The sequence below is a fragment of the Oryza glaberrima genome, chromosome 5, assembly GCF_000147395.1.
Source record: "Oryza glaberrima chromosome 5, OglaRS2, whole genome shotgun sequence".
Lineage (NCBI taxonomy): Eukaryota > Viridiplantae > Streptophyta > Magnoliopsida > Poales > Poaceae > Oryza > Oryza glaberrima.
In genome coordinates, this window is record NC_068330.1 from 17176655 (window position 1) to 17198691 (window position 22037).

The window sequence follows — 22037 nt, forward strand, 5'->3', positions numbered from 1 at the left end:
ATAGTAACTCTTAGCTGAATGCATGAATCTAGACACACAATTATCCATATATATAGTTAAAAATATTTATATTTTGGAACGAAAGAAGGACCTGTTTAGATTGTGAACAAAATAAATCTTACTAAATTTTGGTAATTTGGCAAAATTTTAATAGAATTTCTTATGTATTTACTAAAGTTTGACAATAAACTAAAAGGATGCACATATTTAGCAATTCTATAAAAAATAATATGGTTTGAAATGCTATCAATATTAACAAGCCCGAAGTATATATTACTTTCCATTTTACAAATCACATAGCCTGCCTAGCTAACATATTAAAGTATGGATGGATTAATATTCTCTAAGAATAATCTACACGTGTGACTATTTATATATATTTAACTAGTTCTAAAAATGCCTTCAAGTTATGTAGTCACACGACATGTAAAACTTTGCTGCAAAATACAATAACCGAGTAGCCACTAACTTGATGTGGGTATCGGTCTAATTGAACTAGTACCAAATCAAAAAGCCACTCGATCAACAAACTGGCTAAGCTAGCTCAAAAGATTTATCTAGAGTATATTAATATTAATAAACACTTGTTATTTATAAATCATATACTTTCAACGTAGGGGCGGAGCTAGAACGAAATGAAGGAGGTACATCTTGCTTAATTTACTCTACTTTAGATCAAGTGTAAATTGATGCGTGTGCCTAAGTTTATATTGAAGGGGGTGCACACATAATGAAAATATGTGAGTTATAACTTAAAAATTTTTCTTGACCAAGTTCCTGGGCACCCCTCCCATACTCTACCTCTGCCCCTGTTTCTAGGGTTATAAATAGTTAAAGCTTATAACAACATTTTTAAAATCGTTGCTAGCCGTGGTAATAAATAGTGTGGTAATAGGTTATTGCAATGATTTTTATTTAGTTGCAAAAAATTTTGATATTGCCATAAAATGGATGTGGCAAAAAAAAATATTGCAACACTTCACATCGTTGCAATAGATAACTATTGCCACCACTCCATGTGTAGCATTAGATATTTGAACCCAATATCTCTTCCTCACGCGTGCTCTTCACATAAAAATTATCATTGCAATAGTACAATGTATTGCCACGAATTATTTTTCGTTGTAATAAATTGATGGCGATAGCTCAATTATTTTGGCTAGCTAGCTAATTATTAATATCTAAAAATCAGCCGTGGATAAGCTCTTTGAGTCAATCCTCGGTTTCTTGTTTCCATGTGTCACATTAGACCATTAGATCTTGAGTTTACGATCAGATAAATTAATTTTCTTGTTTTCCCTAAAATTAATTTCTTGTTTATATGGGATACATCATGAGTGATAGTTACCCCTACTGTACAGGTAATTAAACCAACGAAATAAACGTGAAACCGCTGGCGGTTGGCTCGATCGTGCCCATCCCGGCGTGCCCGGCCCGGCTGGTGGGTTCGGGACCGCGTGGTCGTTTTCCAAAACCTTCCGTTGTGGTGGTGGCCTCGATCGTCTCCGGCCGGACGGCGAGTCCACTGTCCACCAGAGGCCGCCACACCCCCCCGTCGTTGAAGCTACAGCAACAGGCACGTACGACCGCGCGCGGGTGGGCGCAGCGCGGTGGAAGCGACACCACCGATGGTTATATCATCGATCGAAATTGCTTGCTTGGGCGCCGGCCACGGGAGGGAATCGTGTGTGTGAGACTTCGTGAGAGAGAGCTACGTAGCTAAGGGGGTGTATGTTTAGATCCACGGGTAAATTTTTTTTCCCCGTCATATCGAACGTTTAAACACATGTATGGAATATTAAATATTAGAAAAAAAACTAATTACACAAACTTACAAGACAAATCTTTTAAGCATAATTGCGCCATAATCTGATAATATGGTGTTAAAGTAAACATTTGCTAATAACGGATTAATTAGATTTAATAAATTCATCTCGCAATTTATATGCGGATTATATAATTTTGTTTTGTTATTAGTCTATATTTAATACTTTAAATGTGTGTCCGTATATCATATGTGACCCGACAAATCGGTGGAGATAACACAGCCTAAGCTAGCTAGCTTTCGGTGTGCGTCCAAGCCACGTGTTGTGCAAGTTAGCGAGGAGGCATGAAGCTAGGCACAGGGACGAGCACGTAGATACTGTTGTGCTGTGTCTGCGTCACCATTGACTTCGGTTGATCCGGACGGGGACTTATTGTCACGGGAAAACGGATGGAAATTCACAGGCATGCGCGTGCATTATGCACATACGGCTGGCCCTGTTCGTATGGGCTGTTTGCTTCAGCAAGACAGCAACTCCTTAATTATCTTTTAGCATATTTTCCGAACTGATAATAAATAAGGAGTTTTGTGCAAAAAAATTATATAAAAGTTCTTTCAATAAGTAAATAAATCTATTTTTTGAATTTAGTATTTAATACTTGATTAGTAAGGCGCTAATGATCTATTTATTTTTTTAGACGTCAATGGCTATTCAAATTAATGATATAATTAAGCAGGGACGACGTTTCGTCGGCGGTGGCCGGTGGGGAGTTTGAATTTTGGAAGAGGGGTACAGAGCTAAGAAAAAAAAATCTATTGCTCAATGAAAAAGTAAACATTAGTACGTGCAGGAAAAATAAATCTAAAGCACATAGAGTTCATACTGACTTGTATATCTCACAGCTGCTAATCGATCGTACACAATTTAACAAGACACAGAGAGTATGGCCAACAATTTATTAACCACGAGGGTGGTAAGTTTTAAATACAAAATGAGAAGGAAAACGTCAGAATTACCTCCTAAATGTTGTGGCGGTACAAATTACACCCCTTAATTTAAAAACCAGACATTCTTCACCCTTAACTTTTCATACCGATGAATTACCCTCTTGGTCGATTCCGGAGTGGTTTTGGTCTTACGCGGCACACACATGGTCGACTTCGGAGCGGTTTTCGGTCTACGTGGCGCACACATGGTAGTCCAGTCAGCATGAAAAAAAATAAAAAATGGTGGGCCCAATTATCAGTTTGGTATCTTCTCTCGATCACCACATGTGGGCCCACTCTTTTTGTATTTTTTATACTGACTGGACTATCACATGTGCGCCACGAATGATCAAAACCGTTTTAGAGTCTGTTAGGGAGGTAATTCGTTCGTTATAAAAAATTAAGGGTGAAAAATATCTGGTTTTTTAATTGAGGAAGGTAATTCGTACTATTGATCACCACAATGGTTTAGGTGGTAATTCGAACTTTTTCCAAATGAGAATATGGCATGTAGGACAGTATGCTAACAAAATGTGGTGTATCTTAATTGTGGTATATCCAATCAAATGCTAACCTAAAAAAATATGGCAAGCCTAAAGTTTGGTGTGTGACAAATTTCGGGCAGTAACTAAATAGCTCTTAAATGCCTAACTTACATATATATGCTACACATTTAATTTTAAACTAGCATGGTGGCCTGCGCAGATTAAGTGGCTAGCATCATTATATTTTCTCTCATATAATAGCATATATGTTTTCTCAATATATTATTCAAATATATTAAAATGATAACATAATTTTAAATATTGTACTAACTTTACGAAACTACTAATGTGTAATATATGTATTGTATTTTATATACGTGTTAGTTATTAATAGTTTTTAATATCAAATTTTAGTTATTTGTAAATTATATTTCTATATGGACTCTAGACTACTCTTTCAATATTATTTTTAATTCCGAATTTTCGTTATCCGTATTTCTATGTAGACTCTAGGCTGTTCTTCTAATATTTTTTTATTTTTAATCCAGAATTTTTATTATTTCTAATTGTATTTCTATGTGGACTCTAAACTCATCTTTCAATATTCTTTAATTTTTAATTTCGAATTTTAGTTACTTCTAAATTGTATTCCTATATTGACTTTAGACTCTTCTTCCCATGTTTTTTTAATTTTGAATTTTAGTTATTTGTAAATTGTATTATTATACGGACTCTAAACTCTACTTTTTAATTTTATTATGTTTATTTCGAATTTTAGTTAGTTTTAAATTCCTATATGGAGTCTATACTCTACTTCTAATATTCCTTATTTTTAATTCCGAATTTCTACTATTTCCTAATTGTATTTCTATATGGGCTCTATACCCTAATTCTAATATTCCTTATTTTTAATTCCGAATTTATATTATTTCCTAATTGTATTTTTATATGGACTCTATGCTCTACTTCTAATATTCCTTATTTTTTTAATTCCGAATTTTAGTTATTTATAAATTGTATTTCTATATGGACTCTAGTCTCCTCTTCTAATATTCCTTATTTTTTAATTCCGAATTTCAACTATTTCTAAATTGTATTTTTATATGGACTCTGTTTTTATTTTTCTCCAATTAATATGAGAATTTCTAAACCGTGAGAGCGAACGTGGAGGCTCCTTTTTTTGTTCGTTTAATAAGTTAATAGATTTTAAGTAAGTGGCACAACTGTACCCATCATGTCCCTGTACTTGGTTCTCTCCCATGTGTTTCACGTGTGTGCTCAATGTTGACATATTACCCCCTCCGTATTTTAATGTATGACGCCGTTGACTTTTTAATCAACATTTGACCACTCGTCTTATTCAAAATTTCAATGCAAATATAAAAATACTTATGTCATGCTTAAAGAACATTTGATGATAAATCAAGTCACCATAAAATAAATTATAATTACATAATTTTTTTGAATAAGACGAAAGGTCAAACGTTTGTTAAAAAGTTACGGAGGGAGTAATTTGCATGAGAAGCTAGAAAATTGGATGTTTGGTTTCATCCACCACGATTAAATTATGCTCTACGTTCATTTTTTGTTTGACGAATTTCGATTTCAGAAAGTCATACTTGAAAGATGTTACTAACTACTAAGTGTTAACTAGTTAACCTACACTTAATGTATCAAAACTTATATCATTAGATTCAAGTACTTTCACACGATGTTGTTTTTATGAGAAATTAGTGATCACATTTTAGTCTTAAAAACTTCAAAAGACGTATGGTCCTATAAAAATAAACAGGAGTAGTGTTATATCTTCATGCTTAAGGACTTAAATAAGTAATTTTGCGATAGGTTTCGTAGAATCATCTTAATTGTGTGCTAATTAAAGGATGCGTGGACGGTGTAATATGCGTACATGGTTTGCTGTAAAAAAAAAACTGTTTCTGAAAATATCCTCTTTTACTGCACAAGTGGACTATGAAAAATCTCGTCAGTGCAATATTTCGAGGGTACCATGGTTACAAATTAACCTCTTCCGGAAAATGATTTTCCAGAGGTGATCCCTATCTGAAAATAGCCTATGTGGTTGTCTTAAGAAACCATCTCTAAGAATTGATTTTTCTATATAGTAATTGTCTTAAGAAAGGTCTATGCAAATTGTGTTTTAGAGGCGATGGCCTAAAAAGGCCCTATTTCTAGAGACGTTAATTGTGTGTTTTTTTTTCACTTTCCCAACTTATATTTTCTTCTTGTTTCCATGCACGTTTTCCAACTGTTAAATGGTTTCTTTTTTTTCAAAAAGTCTATATATGATGCTTTAAAAAATTATTTTAATCCATCTTTTAAGTTTTTAGCTAATATTTAATTAATAATGTACTAATGAGTTGTCCTTTTTTGTGCTGGGAGGAAAAGTTTCTAACACCCTGGTTTTAACGCAGCCTTAACTCTCGAGCGAAAGCTTATGAAAAATTAAATTTTAGAGACGATCGCCTTAAGTTGTATCAGTCTCTGAAAAATGGTGTCACTCGTATGTATATTTTCTTCATAACGTTCTATATGTACTATTAAAATTGTAAAGCTCAACAAGATATGTACGACACTCATTTAAAATCGTTTACATATCCGAAAATCAAACAAGTAAAGTGATCTCGTAATATTGTAGTTCCACCAGGTGTATCAAATACACTACTACTAATACTTTTTGTCGTACACATATCTAGCTGACACAAAATTTAATAGTTATTTAATCAAAATGGGCAATGATCGCTTCTGTTACGTACACAGTATGCAAATATTATCCAATAATTCTGTGTTCTCTATCTCCTGCTGTGCAATAGTGATAAAAGATTTAGTTTAGAGATTGAGCCAATGTCAAAGATAACATGGTCTTTGCAGGAGCGTGACTACAAGGTTACACCGGTAGTCAAACGAACGAGCTAGTGTGATGGGATCTTAAGAAAAAGTACACAACGAGGGGTATCGATTTCCTGTGAAATTAATTGTGGAGGTCCTTTGCAATACTGGTTTTATCTGAAGAGTAAGGGCTTGTTCACTTTGATGTCACAAAAAACCTTACCAAATTTTCAAAATTTTGGTAAGTTGCCAAATTTTTTGCAGGATTTCTTATATAGTTACCCAAATTTGGCAGCAAACTAAATGCAGCCATTTTTTTGGCAATTTTACTAAAATTTGGTAAGGTTGAAAATGACTCAAAGTGAACAAGCCTTTAATGCCATTTTCAACCTTACCAAATTTTGGTAAAGTTGTCAAAAAAAGTGGTTACATTTAGTTTGCTGTCAAATTTTGATAATTATATAAGAAATCCTGCCAAAATTTTGTCAAGTTACCAAAATTTTGGTAACTATGCTAATGCTAAAATTTGGTAAGGTTTTTTTAGCATAAAGGCCCTAAGTGTCGTATGGTACAAGGAAATTTCTTTCAAGAGAACAGAAGAAATACACAGGCACATACTCCTACATCACGTAGCAGAGTGAACAGTTTCAGACAACGGCTTCCCACAGATTGAACCATGGTCGTACGAGTAGCAAATTCAGCGAAGATCACCTTCGATGTTGATTTTGAATGGAGATGTCCATATCGAAACACGCCACCCTTGTATATTAATGGTTGGAAAGGTACATAGATTGATCAAGAAGTTTATCTATAGTTTGAAGCAAGTAATTCATATGATACGATTTTGGAAAGTGAAGTGATGAGACATGTACACCCTATGGATACATTTGTTATTGGAAAAATCTTTGCCTAAATTGATGCTATTGTGATTATAAGCTATAGCACGGAAGAAACTTCTTGTTGTAGAATTAAAAAAAATATATAAGTAAGCTAGATCACAGTTTTTTAAATAGTATTAATAGCTGGATGCTCACCCGCTACTTCTCAAAATCTTTAATTCCTCCCAACAGGGTAATGGTGTGGTTATCCTAATGCTCACAAGCCACTGATTGTGGTTATGAAGCCTGGAAAATCACATTAAAATATCCACTCAATCAGCCTACTAAATATGTAGTTGGTGAGATTCTAGTTCTAGTCATCAAGAAGATTGAGAAAAAAAATATACATTGCAAAGGGACTCTTTAGAACACAAGGATTCCCTAGGATTATCACAGGAATTTGTTCAATTCCAGCAAAATTCATAGAAGTCCTATACTCCCCTAGAAGGTCTAAAAGATGACAGCTTTTCACGGTTGCTTGAGTACGTTAAACAGAGTGGTAACAATAACGCAAAATATTTATTTTAAATGAAAAATGCAACATATTTCAAAAGAAAGGGATTGCAATTCACATAGCTGAGGAATTGTGCTGCAACCAGGACTGTGAAACAATAACAGATATCGAACCAAACACTTCCATATTCTATTCGGTCAATCTTTCTATAAGAGAATTGAAGGAGGTTTGTAGGGGAATAATTTCACACCTTTAATCCCTCCCTTCTCAGGATTAAATGGCAATTTCAAAATTCCCAACAATTTTGCAATGCGTAGTTTGGATTACTAACACCCTTCAATCCCTCCCTTCTCAGGATTAAATGGACAATTTCAAAATTCCCAACAATTTTGCAATGCGTACTTTGGATTACTAGCACCCTTCAATCCCTCCCTTCTCAGGATTAAATGGACAATTTCAAAATTCCCAACAATTTTGCAATGCGTACTTTGGATTACTAGCACCCTTCAATCCCTCCCTTCTCAGGATTAAATGGACAATTTCAAAATTCCCAACAGTTTTACAATACGTAGTTTGGATTACTAACACTGGGCATACGAATAAACGGTCACCAAGGTTAGATCTTTTGGAGTTAACACCCGGTTCTTTTTTACCAGTCGGCTCTCTCAAGTGAGAGATCTGTATGTCATGACGGCCAATTAGACAAAAGCGGTTGCATCTCGGTTGTGCCTGTCCATGAAGCATTGCACAATCAGAACCTTGTGACAACAGCAATCTGATAACTTCCATAATAACATGATACCGTGTCCTGTCTGATGTTCTGCAGTAGTTGCTTGACCCTATGGATTCCTCGTCACATTTCAGCCGTCGAGAACTCCGACAAGTGATAGCTTTACCAACTGTTTTGGTTTCTCTCCTTTCCACTGAGAATGAGAACGTTTGTGGAAAGATAACATAGAAAAGCACCAAATGTAGTACAAAAAAATATATTATACTCTTCCCCAGTAACAACAGTTCAATGTCTCAACTAGGCTTGAGATGAGTGGCCAATTGAGAGTATAGTGTTTTATCTTGGCTTCTCCATGATCTTGACATGCTACTTTTTTTCAGAAACCATTGAGGTCAATCTCAATTCTTGTCAAAGCCTCGAAACTTCGGGGCTGTTCAGATTGATGCCATTTTCAACCATACTATTTTTTAGCAAAGTTGTCAAAAAAATGTCTATGTTTAGTTTGTTGCCAAATTTGGTAAATACATAAGAAATCATGCTAAAATTTTGACAATATTGCCATCTTGCCAAAATTTTGGCATTAACAAAATTTGGTAAGTTTTATTTTGGATACAATCTAAACAAGCCCTTCGTCGTGTTGACAAGTAAAATGCAGTAGCAAAGTGATGGAACTGCGGAACGAACATGTATTCACCATCAAAGAAACCTAATATGGTTCTGTTGAGCAAATGAAACAAAGCTTCTTACAAGTGCTATCAAATTAAATGAGACCCATCATGTGAAGATAATTCTATTGCACAGGCGCATTTACATGTTCAAACTATGTGGATTTTCTTATTATGCTAATAATGAAGAAACAAATAACATGGTATGCTCTTTTCATAAGCTAGAGAATCTAACCTAGTAAAAAAAGTGAACTGCCATTTTGTTTCAAACAGTACTACCATACAAAGGTAATCATTGTCTTCATACCCCCCCATTCTCAGGTGGGTTGCTCCAGATCGCCCTCTGTTCTGCAAAACCACTAATAACGGCAGACCGTTCCTTGTCGCCTAGAGAATTGGCCACCCGTTTATAATATTCTTCACTATTGAAATCGAGTAATACTTTTACCAAATTTGCACTCTGGTTGTCAACTACAGTCTGCCCATCAATGCTTGTAGTACTGTTAGCAACAATGCTTATTGGTTTCCGTTGTAATGACTGCTTGATATTTGATCCTTCCACCAAAGAAACAGCGCCAAGGAGTTCTCCCAGAAACATATCCTAAGATAATCACAATTTACCCGTCAAAAGAAAGTTAAGCACTGTATCAAGTACAAAACTATAGTAGTTTGAGCAATAATTTTGGGCTCTGTATCCTGTCATTGGCTGAGTTACTATCCAACTGGAAATGGGATGGTCAGAAGTCAGCAGTCAGGATTCATGTAGGCAGAAAGCAAAGCTTATTGCAGTTTCTCATGAGCAATGATGAAAAATATCTTCCTTTCATTTGGACTATCGTTGCTCAGTAAGACGCTCTAGAGGCCATGATGAGAAAAAAAAAAGGTGCTGCACCTCAGGCTTTTCTTATGGGCCCTTTTTTTTTTTTTGCTATAGCAAATAAATAGAAGGAAATGCAGATGTACCAAATGTTTACCATGTGGTGATACAGCTGGTGCTTCTGTTGAAGGTCATGCAGCAACGTTAACAAGTGATGAACAAAACGTGATTCTGGAGTCTCAGCATGCTTCAGAGCTTCAAGGAGCGCATGAAAGGAAGCAGCTTTTCTTTGGGCTCTAAGAGGAATTAGTGTGATATCCAGAGTGGAATCTAGTACTGTTTTGGCAGCTAGGGGATCAAGAAATATATTAAACTCTGCATAAGTATTTGATGGTACAGTGAACACATTTCCCTTTGTATTACTGTCATCTCTGATATGACCTCCAACAACATAAACACTCTGCAGAGAGAGAAATTTTGTAGTTAGCATGCATACAATTGAAGTTATTGTAAGAATCAAAAGATATCAAACATGACCAGACCTTAATTACAGAACTTGCATTCCTGTCAGATAGAACAATGTTGGCCAAATTTGTAAGAGGTCCATTGGTAAGAATGGTGATCTTCTCATTCGGATCAAGTTGATGTTTAACAAACTGCCAAACTTCAAAAGCCAACGGCTGTCGAAGTTCTGGATGATCAGTATCTCTAGGAGCACCATATTTTACTGAATTTTCAGCAGTATACCTGGTTATGAAAGCATAAAAGTGTAAATATTTACACCATGCACATTGAATTGTATATTTGTCATTTGGTCACTGGAAGGATACCTTCTAGGACTTCTTGGCAATGACCGAGCTAGTCCATAGAGAGTGTCAGAATCAAGAAGCCCACCACTACCTTGGGGAATAGCACTGACATACTTGCAACCAAGACTTTCAGTGCCTAATGCAGAAGTGCTACCACGGCCAACAGGAATATCATCACGGCCCATCATATGTAGAATGTCATAAACAATATCAATACTTGCAACATTGGCCCAACCATTGCCACTGACCAAAATCCCCTACAATCATTATATCACAATGTAATGTAGAGACAAATAAAGGAGTTAAAACGATTTTTTCAACATAGGTGCACTTTGCAGAACCGTTTTCACTATTTGCACCTTCAAAAAACATACCTTTAAATCTATTAATTCTGTAGGCACCTTCAAAAGGTATATAAGTGAAATAAAATCTCCAGGACTCATGTCCATGTCAAAAATGACTGGTTTCCCCCTACTTTTGTTTGTGAAGTCTGGCCTGTATAGAACCTCTCTGTAAAATGGAAACTGGGCCGTTATGTTGAAGAGACCAGTGTTCTCAGGGAGATTTAGGGTCTGCAGGACACAGTCTAGTTGTTACTGTCTTTTAAGAATAGGGAAAAATATAGAGTAAATGTTTTCTGTGAAATGCTAAGAGGCACAGATTGTTCATATCTAACATTACATAGTAGTGCATCAGGTCCGTCATGAGTATTTTTTTGTGACAAAACATTAATCACTAAATATCAGTTAAGCTATGAAATGCTACTGAGCATTCGGAGAAAAACAACATGTAAACTAAGGTAATCTATTGCATGCGCACATGCAGAGATTCAGCATTGTAGCAGTTGTCACCCATAGACTTCATATTGAATAAAAATTTATGATTTTCTCATCTAGAATAAAATAACAGTAATATTGAAGTGCCAAGTGCTGGTTTAAAACTCATTCTGAATGGATCATTGAGGAAGCAAGAAATTTATGATTTATTCATATATAATGAAATACTCCCTCTATCCCATAACATAAGGCATAGTCAAACTTGGCACGATCTCCAAAACTAATCTATCTTATAATTTCTCATATACTATAAGGTTTGTAGCAACAAAATTATAACCATATGAAAGTAAATCAAATGTCAATTCAATGATATAATTTTTAGCAAGTAAAATTTAATTCATAATATACTAAATATTGGTTAAAATGTTTTGAAGGTGGAATCTTGAAATGCGTGGGCGCCTTATATTATGGGATGGAGGGAGTAGCAGAAATACTAAGGTGCCTAGGTGCCGATTCAATGCCCCCAAAAAAACCCAACTCAATATGAAAATTTCCAAATTTCTGCAAGCATTTAGAACTATTAGCAAATACAGAAAGAACAATAATGGCTACAGTTTACATTTTATGCATGACGAATCCAACTAGCTGGAAACTAGCCAGCTGATTGGATTCGCACAGGTTAGACATTAAATTTTGACCAAAAAACTTAGATATCATACAAAAAGAAGTTCATATTCAACCTTGAGAGCTGCAAGTGAACAGCTTACCTCGAGGAAGCTCTTAAAGAATTCCCTATCTAGCAGGCTACTTTTATCTACATTTACTTTAGCCTTTGTAGCAACACAAACGCAAACTGCTTCTGGACCAGACTCTTCCTTAGTATATCCATCCTATGATAAAATTAAATTTGTCAGAAAATGGAATATGTCATGCACAGCAGATTATGTCCAAAGCACTATTTCACTAACATCATGGAACTATGGAAGTAACTCCAATTAATGTATTCCTTTAGTGTGTGTGTGTGTGTGTGTGTGTGTGTGTGTGTGTGTGTCTATATATATATATATATACACATGTATCCATATGACAACTTAAGTTCACGTTTACTTTTAAAAAAAAAAATCTATGCAACTCCATGATATAACTGGTTATGTACGCATAAGAGGAAGGCTAATGAAGTTAAATGGAAGCAGTAATAATATAATAAAAAATAATGGAATTTTCCCATAAAGATCAATTTGGCAATGTCATACCTCGCATCTTCCTTTCTTACTTTCCTTTGCAAGGCAGAAGCTATCTGTAATTCCAGTCTGAACATGACCGCTATGAACTCCACCCTTTTGAAGACCAAACTTGGGAATGACATGATCATCGAACAATGGGTTTGAGCCATCGTGTATACCATATGGTTTATTTGATGTTATTACTGTTATGTTCATATATTTAAGCTCGGCGAAATCATTTTCAGATTGGCAATTATTGTCATTGCGCATGCTGGATAGAGCTACACCAGAAGTAAAGGAATCCCACATAAAGTAGCTCTGCATTAGGTCAGCAGAAGAGAAAAATAATAATAAGGTAAAAGTGAAGAGGTTCCCATATTGTGCCAAACATAAGATCTAAGGATATAAGCATATAACTTACTGTATAGAATTCGTCATTGAACCATGTGTCTCGAGCCATTTTTAAAGAGTCAAAACAATATTGTGCTTCATATGTACTTTGTTGTTGTTGGAATGCATGAAAGAACTCCTCATTGACCGGAATTGTATTAGTTGCATCAAGAGGGACAAGGGTGATTGCAATGCCAGAATGGAACACCTGAAATGAATAAATTATATTATACTAGCTAAAGGCCTGTGTTTTGCTACAGATAACAGGAAAAATATCACCATATTTCTAAAATGAATAAATCATATTTTCCGTGAAATATGTTATCCACATTTTCCCTATAGGAAAATGTGGCTATCCACATAATTTTATATGTGGCTATACATTTATTAATTTTATATGTTGCTATCCATCCAAATTTAGTTGTTATGTAATATTAAGAAGTTCAAGGGGTAATATGTAAAAATTGTAATGGGAGTAGGTGGGATGGCAGATTCACTGCCACCACCATTGGAGTCTTTTCAAGGAGTATAGATAATCTGCTAGATAAATATTAAGAATGATGAAGTAAAAAAGAGTTTAGATATAAGTAAATGTAGCATAAAATTCTTTCTTCAACAAAAGAATCATAGATGGAAGTTTTCATTTTAGAAACCAAGTCTTCTATAGCTGTTATATGATACTAGTCTAATAAAAGAGTTCAAGTCTCTTAGATACAAAAGAAGAACAAGGTTAACGAGTATGTCAGCATGTACTAATTGAGTACATATTAATTTAAAACCAACAGAGGAACTTAAGGTACATATTAATTAAGAAAAGCAGTACAGGATGGGATGAAATGTAAGTTTCTGACTTTACTCCTTATGGAGAAGAGATACTGAAGACCTTAAATTTAACGATAGAGATCAGATCAGTAAGGCATTGCAAAAATCTACTTCCAAATTTCAACAAAAGAAAACGGTGGCACAGCCTAACATGTAAATCTGGGCCATATACCTGATATGCAGCAAAAGGATCTGCAAACATGTTGAATTCTGCATTCGGATTGGTTCTGTAGCTAGTAAATAAGTTACCATGGTCACCACACTGCTGTGGCGTGCAAGATGTGGTAGAATTTTTTGGGCAGCAACCTGTAGGGTTCTCCGATCTCACTCCACCACCCATAATGTATATGTGCTCCACGTTTTTTTTCAGGTGTGGATGTGTCATAAGAAAAATGGCGAAGTTCGTATGTGACCCTATTAGCATGACGGTTGTAGGGCCTGCTGATATTGTCTCTATCAACACTTGCTGTGCTGTAGACTGATAAAGTGGTATGTATCTTCTGTTACCCTGTTTTACATATTAAAAGAGTACATTGGAGCTGGTAATAAAAACGAAAATAGCCAGATTAGCCAGTAATATTCTTGCAGAAAAGATCAAAGCACACTTCAGCGATTGATTGATATTGAAAATGCCAAATGGCATCCCCGAATTCCCCAGACCCAGTTCACTGATACTGCAAATACAAGTGTTCAGATAACAGCAATGATTTTTTAGTGTCATACTGTCATCCATAAATTCTTACTAGTCAGCTTGCCTCAAACTACAAACCAATTAGAGACCAAGTGAAAGATGACCAGTTTCTAGAGACATTTATACAATATTGTTGATATCTGCCCTTCTGCCTGAAATGTTTACAACATGACTTTGTTGGAAGTCTTAAAGAATAATAGAAAAATCCATCCAAATAGTCAGTGTAGCTCTTTGAAATAGACAAAAGAAACATAGAGCAGTCCTAGGAGCACATTGTCAATATACAGAGTTCTTGCTGGTAGTTTTGAAGTTCCAACAACTTTGTGTTAGCAAGACAACTGCTAAGTTAACAAGGAAATGAGAAGGAGAGACCGTAGGACCAAATTTTATTGCCGTGTTTGACATTTGCTCCGACTAAAGGATTTTAGATCTAAGGATATTAGATACTCCAATCAACTTAAAGTACCTCAATTTAAAATGATATGTTGGCACAAAATTATGTAGTGGTGCAGTGGTGCGAAAACTGACCAATTTTAGGAACAACGATTTAACTACTATGTGCACTTTCTTTGCGAGAGATGCAGTGTGCACTTATCCTACCTGAACACCAAAATTGCGGCATTCGACAAGAAGGAGCACAAAATGAAGCATACCTGTGGAAGGAAGCCTTTTCTTATGCCAGAGTTTGTGTCGATGTCCAACCGCCCACCGCCTTCAAGTGGAATAGCCTGCCTATACCGGCAGGGCCCAAAGGTTGTCATGCCCTAAATTTGAACGTTTGTATATTAGTGATCCTAAAAAAGCAGACATAAATTTGGGCAATTCTACTGCATATTTTGGTCTAGATCATAACAAAGTGATGAATTCTAAATTGTACCTGATCAATCAGAGGTAAATAACCACCAACGTTCGGGTGTATGGTGCCATGGCCTGATATACCACCATCACCACCAACACCAACTGGGATGTCATCACGGCCCATCATGTATAGCATATCATAGAGATGATTCACAGCATGACCAGCATCGGTCCACGCATTCACGTCGATGGTGACCGCCTGCTCATGTTTACAAGAAGAGTAATGTACCATCGATTTCTTGCAAAGACCCACAAAGAACTTGTCTAATACTACCATAGATAATGTCAGAAGAAAATTTGCATAATCAGTCGGTGTAAAATCACTATTTAACTGAGCGGCTACATCAATCCTTAGCTTGACACACAATCGCTGTAAAATCATCATCGATTCCAAATTTCCGATCAATAGCTACCAATTGCTCCTTGGGTGGCTAATGCGAACGCGGAAGAAACAAGCTGCTTCGATTTCTCACCATTCCGCACATTCCCCGGTAGCCCGCGGCAGCGCGGAGAACTCAGGCCAGTTGCCTCGAGTGTCCCAGCCGCTCGCGCAGATCCCCCTATACGGGATCCTCCTCCGAATCCACGGTGATAGGTGGAGTGCGCCATCGCCACCTAGTTTGAATTCGCCTGCCGCCGCCGCCGCCGCCGCCGCCGTGGTGTCGCCGCCACACTTGCTCCCCCGGCCGGCCGCTGCCCTCGGCATCGCCACGCGACCACGTATCCCGCCGGAGTCGACGCGACGCCGCGCTCCGTCCACGGGCGCTCGTCGGTGGCATTGTCGTGTGGCCGTGGTGGTGGCGGCGCCGGCGCCCCATCCCACCGGCGACCTCATCCGCTTCACAAATTTAATGGGCCAACAGCCCAAACCTTGAAAGTATCCGGATAGGAAAAATTATTGATGGGCCTAAATTTGTTGCTACCCTAGTTGAGCTTGAGAATTTAACCCGTTAGTGTAACTGTCAGTTGCCCGATCTTTTTCAGTTAAAAAAAGAACAATGAGTTCAGAGTTTTGCAGAAAAAAATTTTAAAAAAATTGGGCAGATTTTTTTGAAACAAACTCAGTCGTCCGTATATCTTGAAATTGACGAAATCATCATGGACACATAACTATCATAGACACATAACTGTTAAAGGGTACATCGTCTACCACTGAAGGAATAATTAGCCGCAAATGCGAATCCCTGTGTCAAATCTAGGACTTAAATCCAGATAGATTGATTTAATAAAAAAACTAACCAGTTGAGTTATGCTTACTTAGCAAGTTTGGATAGATTTGTTAGAGCAATTTTCAACGTGTACGGTGTACCCCTTAGAAATGGCCAAATGGGTACTTGAATATTCTTAACGGATTCTGGTCAATGCATTGATCGGTACAAATCGTGGTGAAGTTTTATCACGAATCTTCTTGTAAAAGAATAATCTAGCCTGCGTGAACACTCGGTAAAGGATCCAATGTACTGCTACAAGACTTCTACACGCTCTTTTTTTTTTCCGATTACACATAAATGCTCAACACTAAAGATGTAACGCCACACTCACACGTATGTAAAATATACCCCTAACACATGCTCAAAGATAGAAAAATCAACGACGCCGGTCTCACTAAATTTATGTTTAAAGTTCACTTACACTTAAATAAATTCATGTATATTAAGATTTAAAGCTTAGTGGATTAATACGATTATATTATTCTTAGAAAAGTAATGTGCCAAGCAATCTCTCCGCGCGATATGTGTCGTTTTTTATGCAAAAAAATATGTGACGGTATAGACGTATCATAACAAATATCATATTGATATATACTAGCTATGGAAGTAATCTATTATTTGAGATAAAAACAAAGAGAGAGAATAATACAAGTTTCGATGGCGCCCATCCTCTTAGTTAGCACAAAATGGAATCAACAAAAATGTTGGCTTACATACACACGTCATCAAATTCCCAACCGACCAACCGCAAGAAATACTCTTTGAAATTGAGTTAGCTAATCTCTCGGTTCACTTTTGGGAGATATATGGCTTAATCATGAAATGTGGTGGTGAAGTGCAGGTAGCATATAGTCAAAGGGAAGATGCTCCATCACTATCTTGCCTATAGCTAACTCCTGTACTTTAATTATGCTCGAGTAATGACACTGCCATGCAACCAGCAATGCCTTGTTCATATATTTTTTTTTTTTGGTGGGGGGGGGGGCAGTTGAATTTGCATGTAATTAGGAGCAGATTCTGCTCGTTTTGTTTGAAGGTAAGATGTTTTTGTATTATGCTAATTAAGTTAAACTTATTTAAGTCTAACCAATCATGCATGCATCATATAGAAAAATATAATGTAGTAACATTTATACCAAATTTATTTCATTGTATTAACTGTTGAACGTGTATTTTTATAGTATATTTGTTTGATATTGAAAATATTACTGTATCGTTGTATAAACTTGATTAAAATTAAATGAATAAAACCAAAATATCTCGGGTACGTCTTAATTAATTTACATATGCTCGAATACAAGTTCGTGGCGCACGCGGAGAGATGATCGATCAACGTGATCGATGTATATATATATATATATATATATATATGCAATGACAGAACTTCTACAAGTTTGACCAATTTGCTAGCTTGCTTGTATTCTAAAGCAAAATATTAATGGGCAATTTGAGTACGAGTCAGGATCAAGTTGAATTATTTGGAGAGAAAAATATGCATATAGCTAGTATAGTACACAACACGAGGTCGGGAAAGTTTGCTTCCGGGAAGGCGGGAAGGTATATATATAGAGAGAGAGACGATTTCTCATTCATTAAAAACCAAAAGTCCAAGATACGTACGATCAGCCATTTCACAAGTCCAAGATATATACGTTTGGGTCGACTTCATGGGTAGTTTTGAGTGTTAGGAACGAGCTGTTAAGTACACAAAATAAGGAAATGTTGTATAGGATTTATATGTTATGTTATTTATACAGTTAAAAGGCATGAACAATATTGGTGGCATCTACGCGATGATGCTAGGATATTTGGTGGGACGGAGGATGTAAGGAGAATTAATATGAATGTCCTTTGTTGATCCCAGCACACGGTTTAATAGGCAATTTTACACCATACTAGCAAAATACTTATGCTTTACTATGGATAAAAAATTATATATATTATAATAATATCATTGAAAATATATTTTTATTAAATATATTAGTATCACTTGTTTATTTATTTAAATATATGGTATTAACTTGTTTAAAACAAATACTAAACTATGTTAAATATCAGAAAATATCATACTAACTTATAAAAAACTACAAAACAAATGGTGTAGATGGTAAATTCACTGCCACCAATAGTGTCTTTTAAATCCCTTCTCTATCAATATATAAGGCAAATTTCTTGCCTTCTTTTCAAAAAAAAAAATAGTGTCTTTTAAAAGAGTATAGATTTCCATATATATAATTATACCAGTAATTATATGAATTTGTTGTAAATGAATAAGCAAACAATTTATAAGAGTTGTTTGTATATTATATAAATATTGCATAAAAATGTTTATACATATAGCAATCGTCTAAACCAATGTTTATACTCTTTGTTTATGTTTATGTTAAGCCACTACGAGTTACTCAAAATCCAAAATTGAACACAAAACAAGAGGATAAATTAAAGGGACTTGGTAAACCGTACATGTGGATGCATGGGATCCTTTTCCTTGTCAGGTCCAACTGTCGGCTCTACTAGTCTGCTGCTGCAGTACATGGTTAGTCGTGACATGCACCGTTTTGTTTGGAAATGTTTTGTCGCCCATAGACATCGACTGAACTATGATAGGACCGAAGATGTTAATATGGATCGCTCACGAGTACGTACTGTATGGCTATTATATACGCATTCGACAAAAAAAAAGAAAAGAAAGAAGAGCAATAGTAGAAATGAAGAACAGTTATGAGGTTTGCCAGTATTAGCTAGCTAGCTGCATGTGCTTCATTCATGGAAACAGCAATTTTTGGTTTCTTTCAAGAGTATGGAGCTCCAATCAAAAGCAGCAATATATTAGTTGTCACTGCAAGGAACGATCAAAGGCAATGCCTAACCAACGTATTATCTCCTATATTTTCTTTGCTTGGATATATATGATCCACATGACGATAATCCTAGTTAGGCAGGAATGCGGACTTGCAGAGAAATGCAAGAAGGTAAGCAAAACCATTACTACTACTACTACCACCAATCAAGTCATCAACCATGCATGCAAGAGAAATTAAGAAGCTATACACGATACGTGCTGAGACGTACGTGGCTGCAGCATCACCACACTAACCTTGAGCTCGAACTCGGAGCGGTTCTGCTTGAGGAGGTAGAGCAGCGCGAAGAGGTCGTCGGTGTCCATGTCCGTGTCCACCAGTATCCTCCTCGGCTTCGCCGCCGCCGCCGCCGCCACGACGACGGCGAGGACCACCACCAGCACCGCCGTCGCCGCCCTCCGCAGCGGCGTCATCTTCGTCCCGTCCGTTATCTACACGGGCGGCGGCAACGACACCACCGGCGCCCGAGCTGGAGACTGGAGAGAGAGAGACCCTGTGTGGCAGTCGCCGTAGTCTGCTATCCAATTCAGCGAGCAGTTAACGGAGGATTGGATAGTTAACGAAGCAAGTCGAGTGAGCTAGCTACCCTGCCACCATCAGGGTCCAGGGCAAGCCATTAAATGCTAGCTCGCGCGACTCAGAGAGAGAAGGACGATTGGGTATGGGCCGTATATATGGGCGTATCCGCGTATGCGTAGGGACTAGTAGGAAGGCTGTTGGCACATGCACACTCATACTAGCTAGATCTACAAATGGATGGATTTTAAAAACCTAGGTGCTTTCATTTTGTAAGTATATGCATGCTATCTCAATATATGTTTTTTTTTCTTTAACAAGGTAATATATATATATATATAAACATTATCTGTCACTTCATAAATATAGGAAGTTACATTTATTAACACAAATATGCAGAGAAAACAGTATCACCAACACAGGAAAGCATGTCTACGCTGCCAGTTTACAAACCTCATGCACCGTAGATGTCATATTCGCAGCCGGCACCATAAGAGCATCACTGATAAACCATGATTATTGTTTACAACTGACACACATAGGGGAACATATATATGGCCAATTCTTATTTACAACCGGTACATATATGAGTCTTAAGCTTAGCAGGGACATGTTGACAGGCTCATATCAAACCCATCGGCAATAGTCCTACTGTAGACATATACAAATAATTGTCTAACTAATTAAAAAAATTAAAAAATCCTTCTTCCACCAACAATTATAAGGAACATTCCCCGCAAAAAAAATTATAAGGAACATTGAAATGAAGGATAGGCAAAAGATTTTTAGAGGATTGTTCATTTCCTTTGGAATTTTTTCCATGGACCCATTTGATTCTTCATAGGAAGAAGATATAATCTTTTTTTTCAAAAGATCTCATTCCTATAGTCAATTTCATAGGGGAAATGAGCAAGAGATTAACCTCTTGTAAACTTTCATTTGGTTTAATTTTTCCAATGGGGCAATTAAAGGGCTTCTCTTTCTGGTGGTTGTGTTTTTAATTCCTATAGGGTTGGGGAAAAAACATGCTACTTCGATTTCAGCGGTCATGCATATTTTCGCCAACTTCGGGTGGAGATTCACAAATATGATTCAATAATTGTGATTTATTTATCTTGTGTTGGTGCCTATTAGTTTGTATTTGAGTATTGCTGAATTCAAAGTGTGTCTTGTGAACTCTGTGGTGTGTGATCGCTGTTAAGCAAGTCTGTGTAATAAGTGGTTGTAGCTCTTTTTGAGTAAAGGCCGGAGTTATTTCCATTATCTAAAAAAGGAGTGTAAAAAAATAGGAATTGCTCAATCACGTTGTTTAGATGCTTCATGGAAATAGTACATGAATTTGGAGTGAGAGTGACAAAAGGAATTGTTCAAAAAGGTTTGATCTCATGTTAAATATCCTATAAAATTCCAGTAATTTTTAAGGTCGTTTTATAGAAATTTCAAAGGACTCCAAAAGAGCCCACAAGAAATTTCTTCCAAATATCATGTGTTCGTAAGAAGCCTTAAACATTATGCCACTTCATAAACGTGGAAACATTATGTCCGCTCCTTGAATAACCATGTATATTTGTGATTGGAGGTATTAACTCTGTTTTACATAAATATATATATTTATCATATTATCAATTTTTAGACATTATGACTGGACTCGTCTTATTAAAACTATCTATCATTTATTTAATTGTAAATGTTTATTGCTAAAGATATCTTAAGAATGCATGGTTTATATTTTCTTATATTTACATTAGTTTTAAAAAGGTAAATTGTCACAACGATGTGTTAAAAAGTTAGCGTCATATATTTAAAAAGAAAGAGTAGGACTTAATGTACGCAGAAGGAATAATATAATTTCAGATCCATCGTTCATAGTCCTGCGGTACACGCACACTGTCGAACTAATCAATCCCTTTTCCTGCATATCATTGTCCCCTTTTTCTCCAAATACCTTTGGCAATAGTACGCTCCCACACGTTAAACTCGTGATACCCTCATGCCCATGCTAATATGCTAAGTACTCCCTTCCTAAAAAAAAAACAAAATTAGATGGGGATGTGAGGATGTGACCATACAACGAATTTAGGAGGGGTCACATTCTTTTCTATATTGTTTTTTTAATAGGGAAGGGGGAAGTGCTCCATAAATGATTATGAGTGTCTTGTCACTCTTCATGACTGTTGGCAGCGTGGTGTTTGGAGATATCTGGCTGCGGAGAGCCCACCGGCCGGGGCAGGTCCCAATCGTTGGAGCTGGAG

The 22037-nt window shown here is 36.4% G+C and overlaps 1 protein-coding gene across 2 annotated transcripts; it reads right to left on the reverse strand.

Annotated features, from left to right (window-relative positions):
* Positions 1-8835: 8835 nt before the first annotated feature.
* LOC127774390 (nucleoside hydrolase 3) lies at positions 8836-19913 on the reverse strand. Of its 2 annotated transcripts, none has more exons than XM_052300621.1 (12): positions 19506-19913; positions 15217-15396; positions 14993-15103; positions 13821-14156; positions 12858-13034; positions 12467-12754; positions 11981-12103; positions 10812-11009; positions 10459-10694; positions 10171-10375; positions 9786-10088; positions 8836-9412 (listed from the first exon to the last, which is right to left on the reverse strand). In XM_052300621.1, exons 1-12 carry the CDS (start codon positions 19680-19682, stop codon positions 9113-9115), a joined length of 2634 nt encoding a protein of 877 aa, XP_052156581.1. In that variant the 5' UTR covers positions 19683-19913; the 3' UTR covers positions 8836-9112. The 2 variants fall into 2 exon arrangements, with proteins under 2 accessions (XP_052156581.1, XP_052156582.1); XM_052300622.1 differs by lacking the exon at positions 19506-19913 and adding an exon at positions 15671-15994.
* Positions 19914-22037: the final 2124 nt, after the last annotated feature.

Bases quoted from the DNA above. Each gene is read 5' to 3' on its own strand.
- LOC127774390 (XM_052300621.1), bottom strand. From the start codon at position 19,682: ATGACGCCGCTGCGGAGGGCGGCGACGGCGGTGCTGGTGGTGGTCCTC. The intron at 13,035-13,820 runs GTATATGGCCCA...TATTCATTTCAG, and splicing joins ATCCTTTTGCTGCATATCAG to GTGTTCCATTCTGGCATTGC. The intron at 10,695-10,811 runs GTATGTTTTTTG...TAATGATTGTAG, and splicing joins CAGAATTAATAGATTTAAAG to GGGATTTTGGTCAGTGGCAA.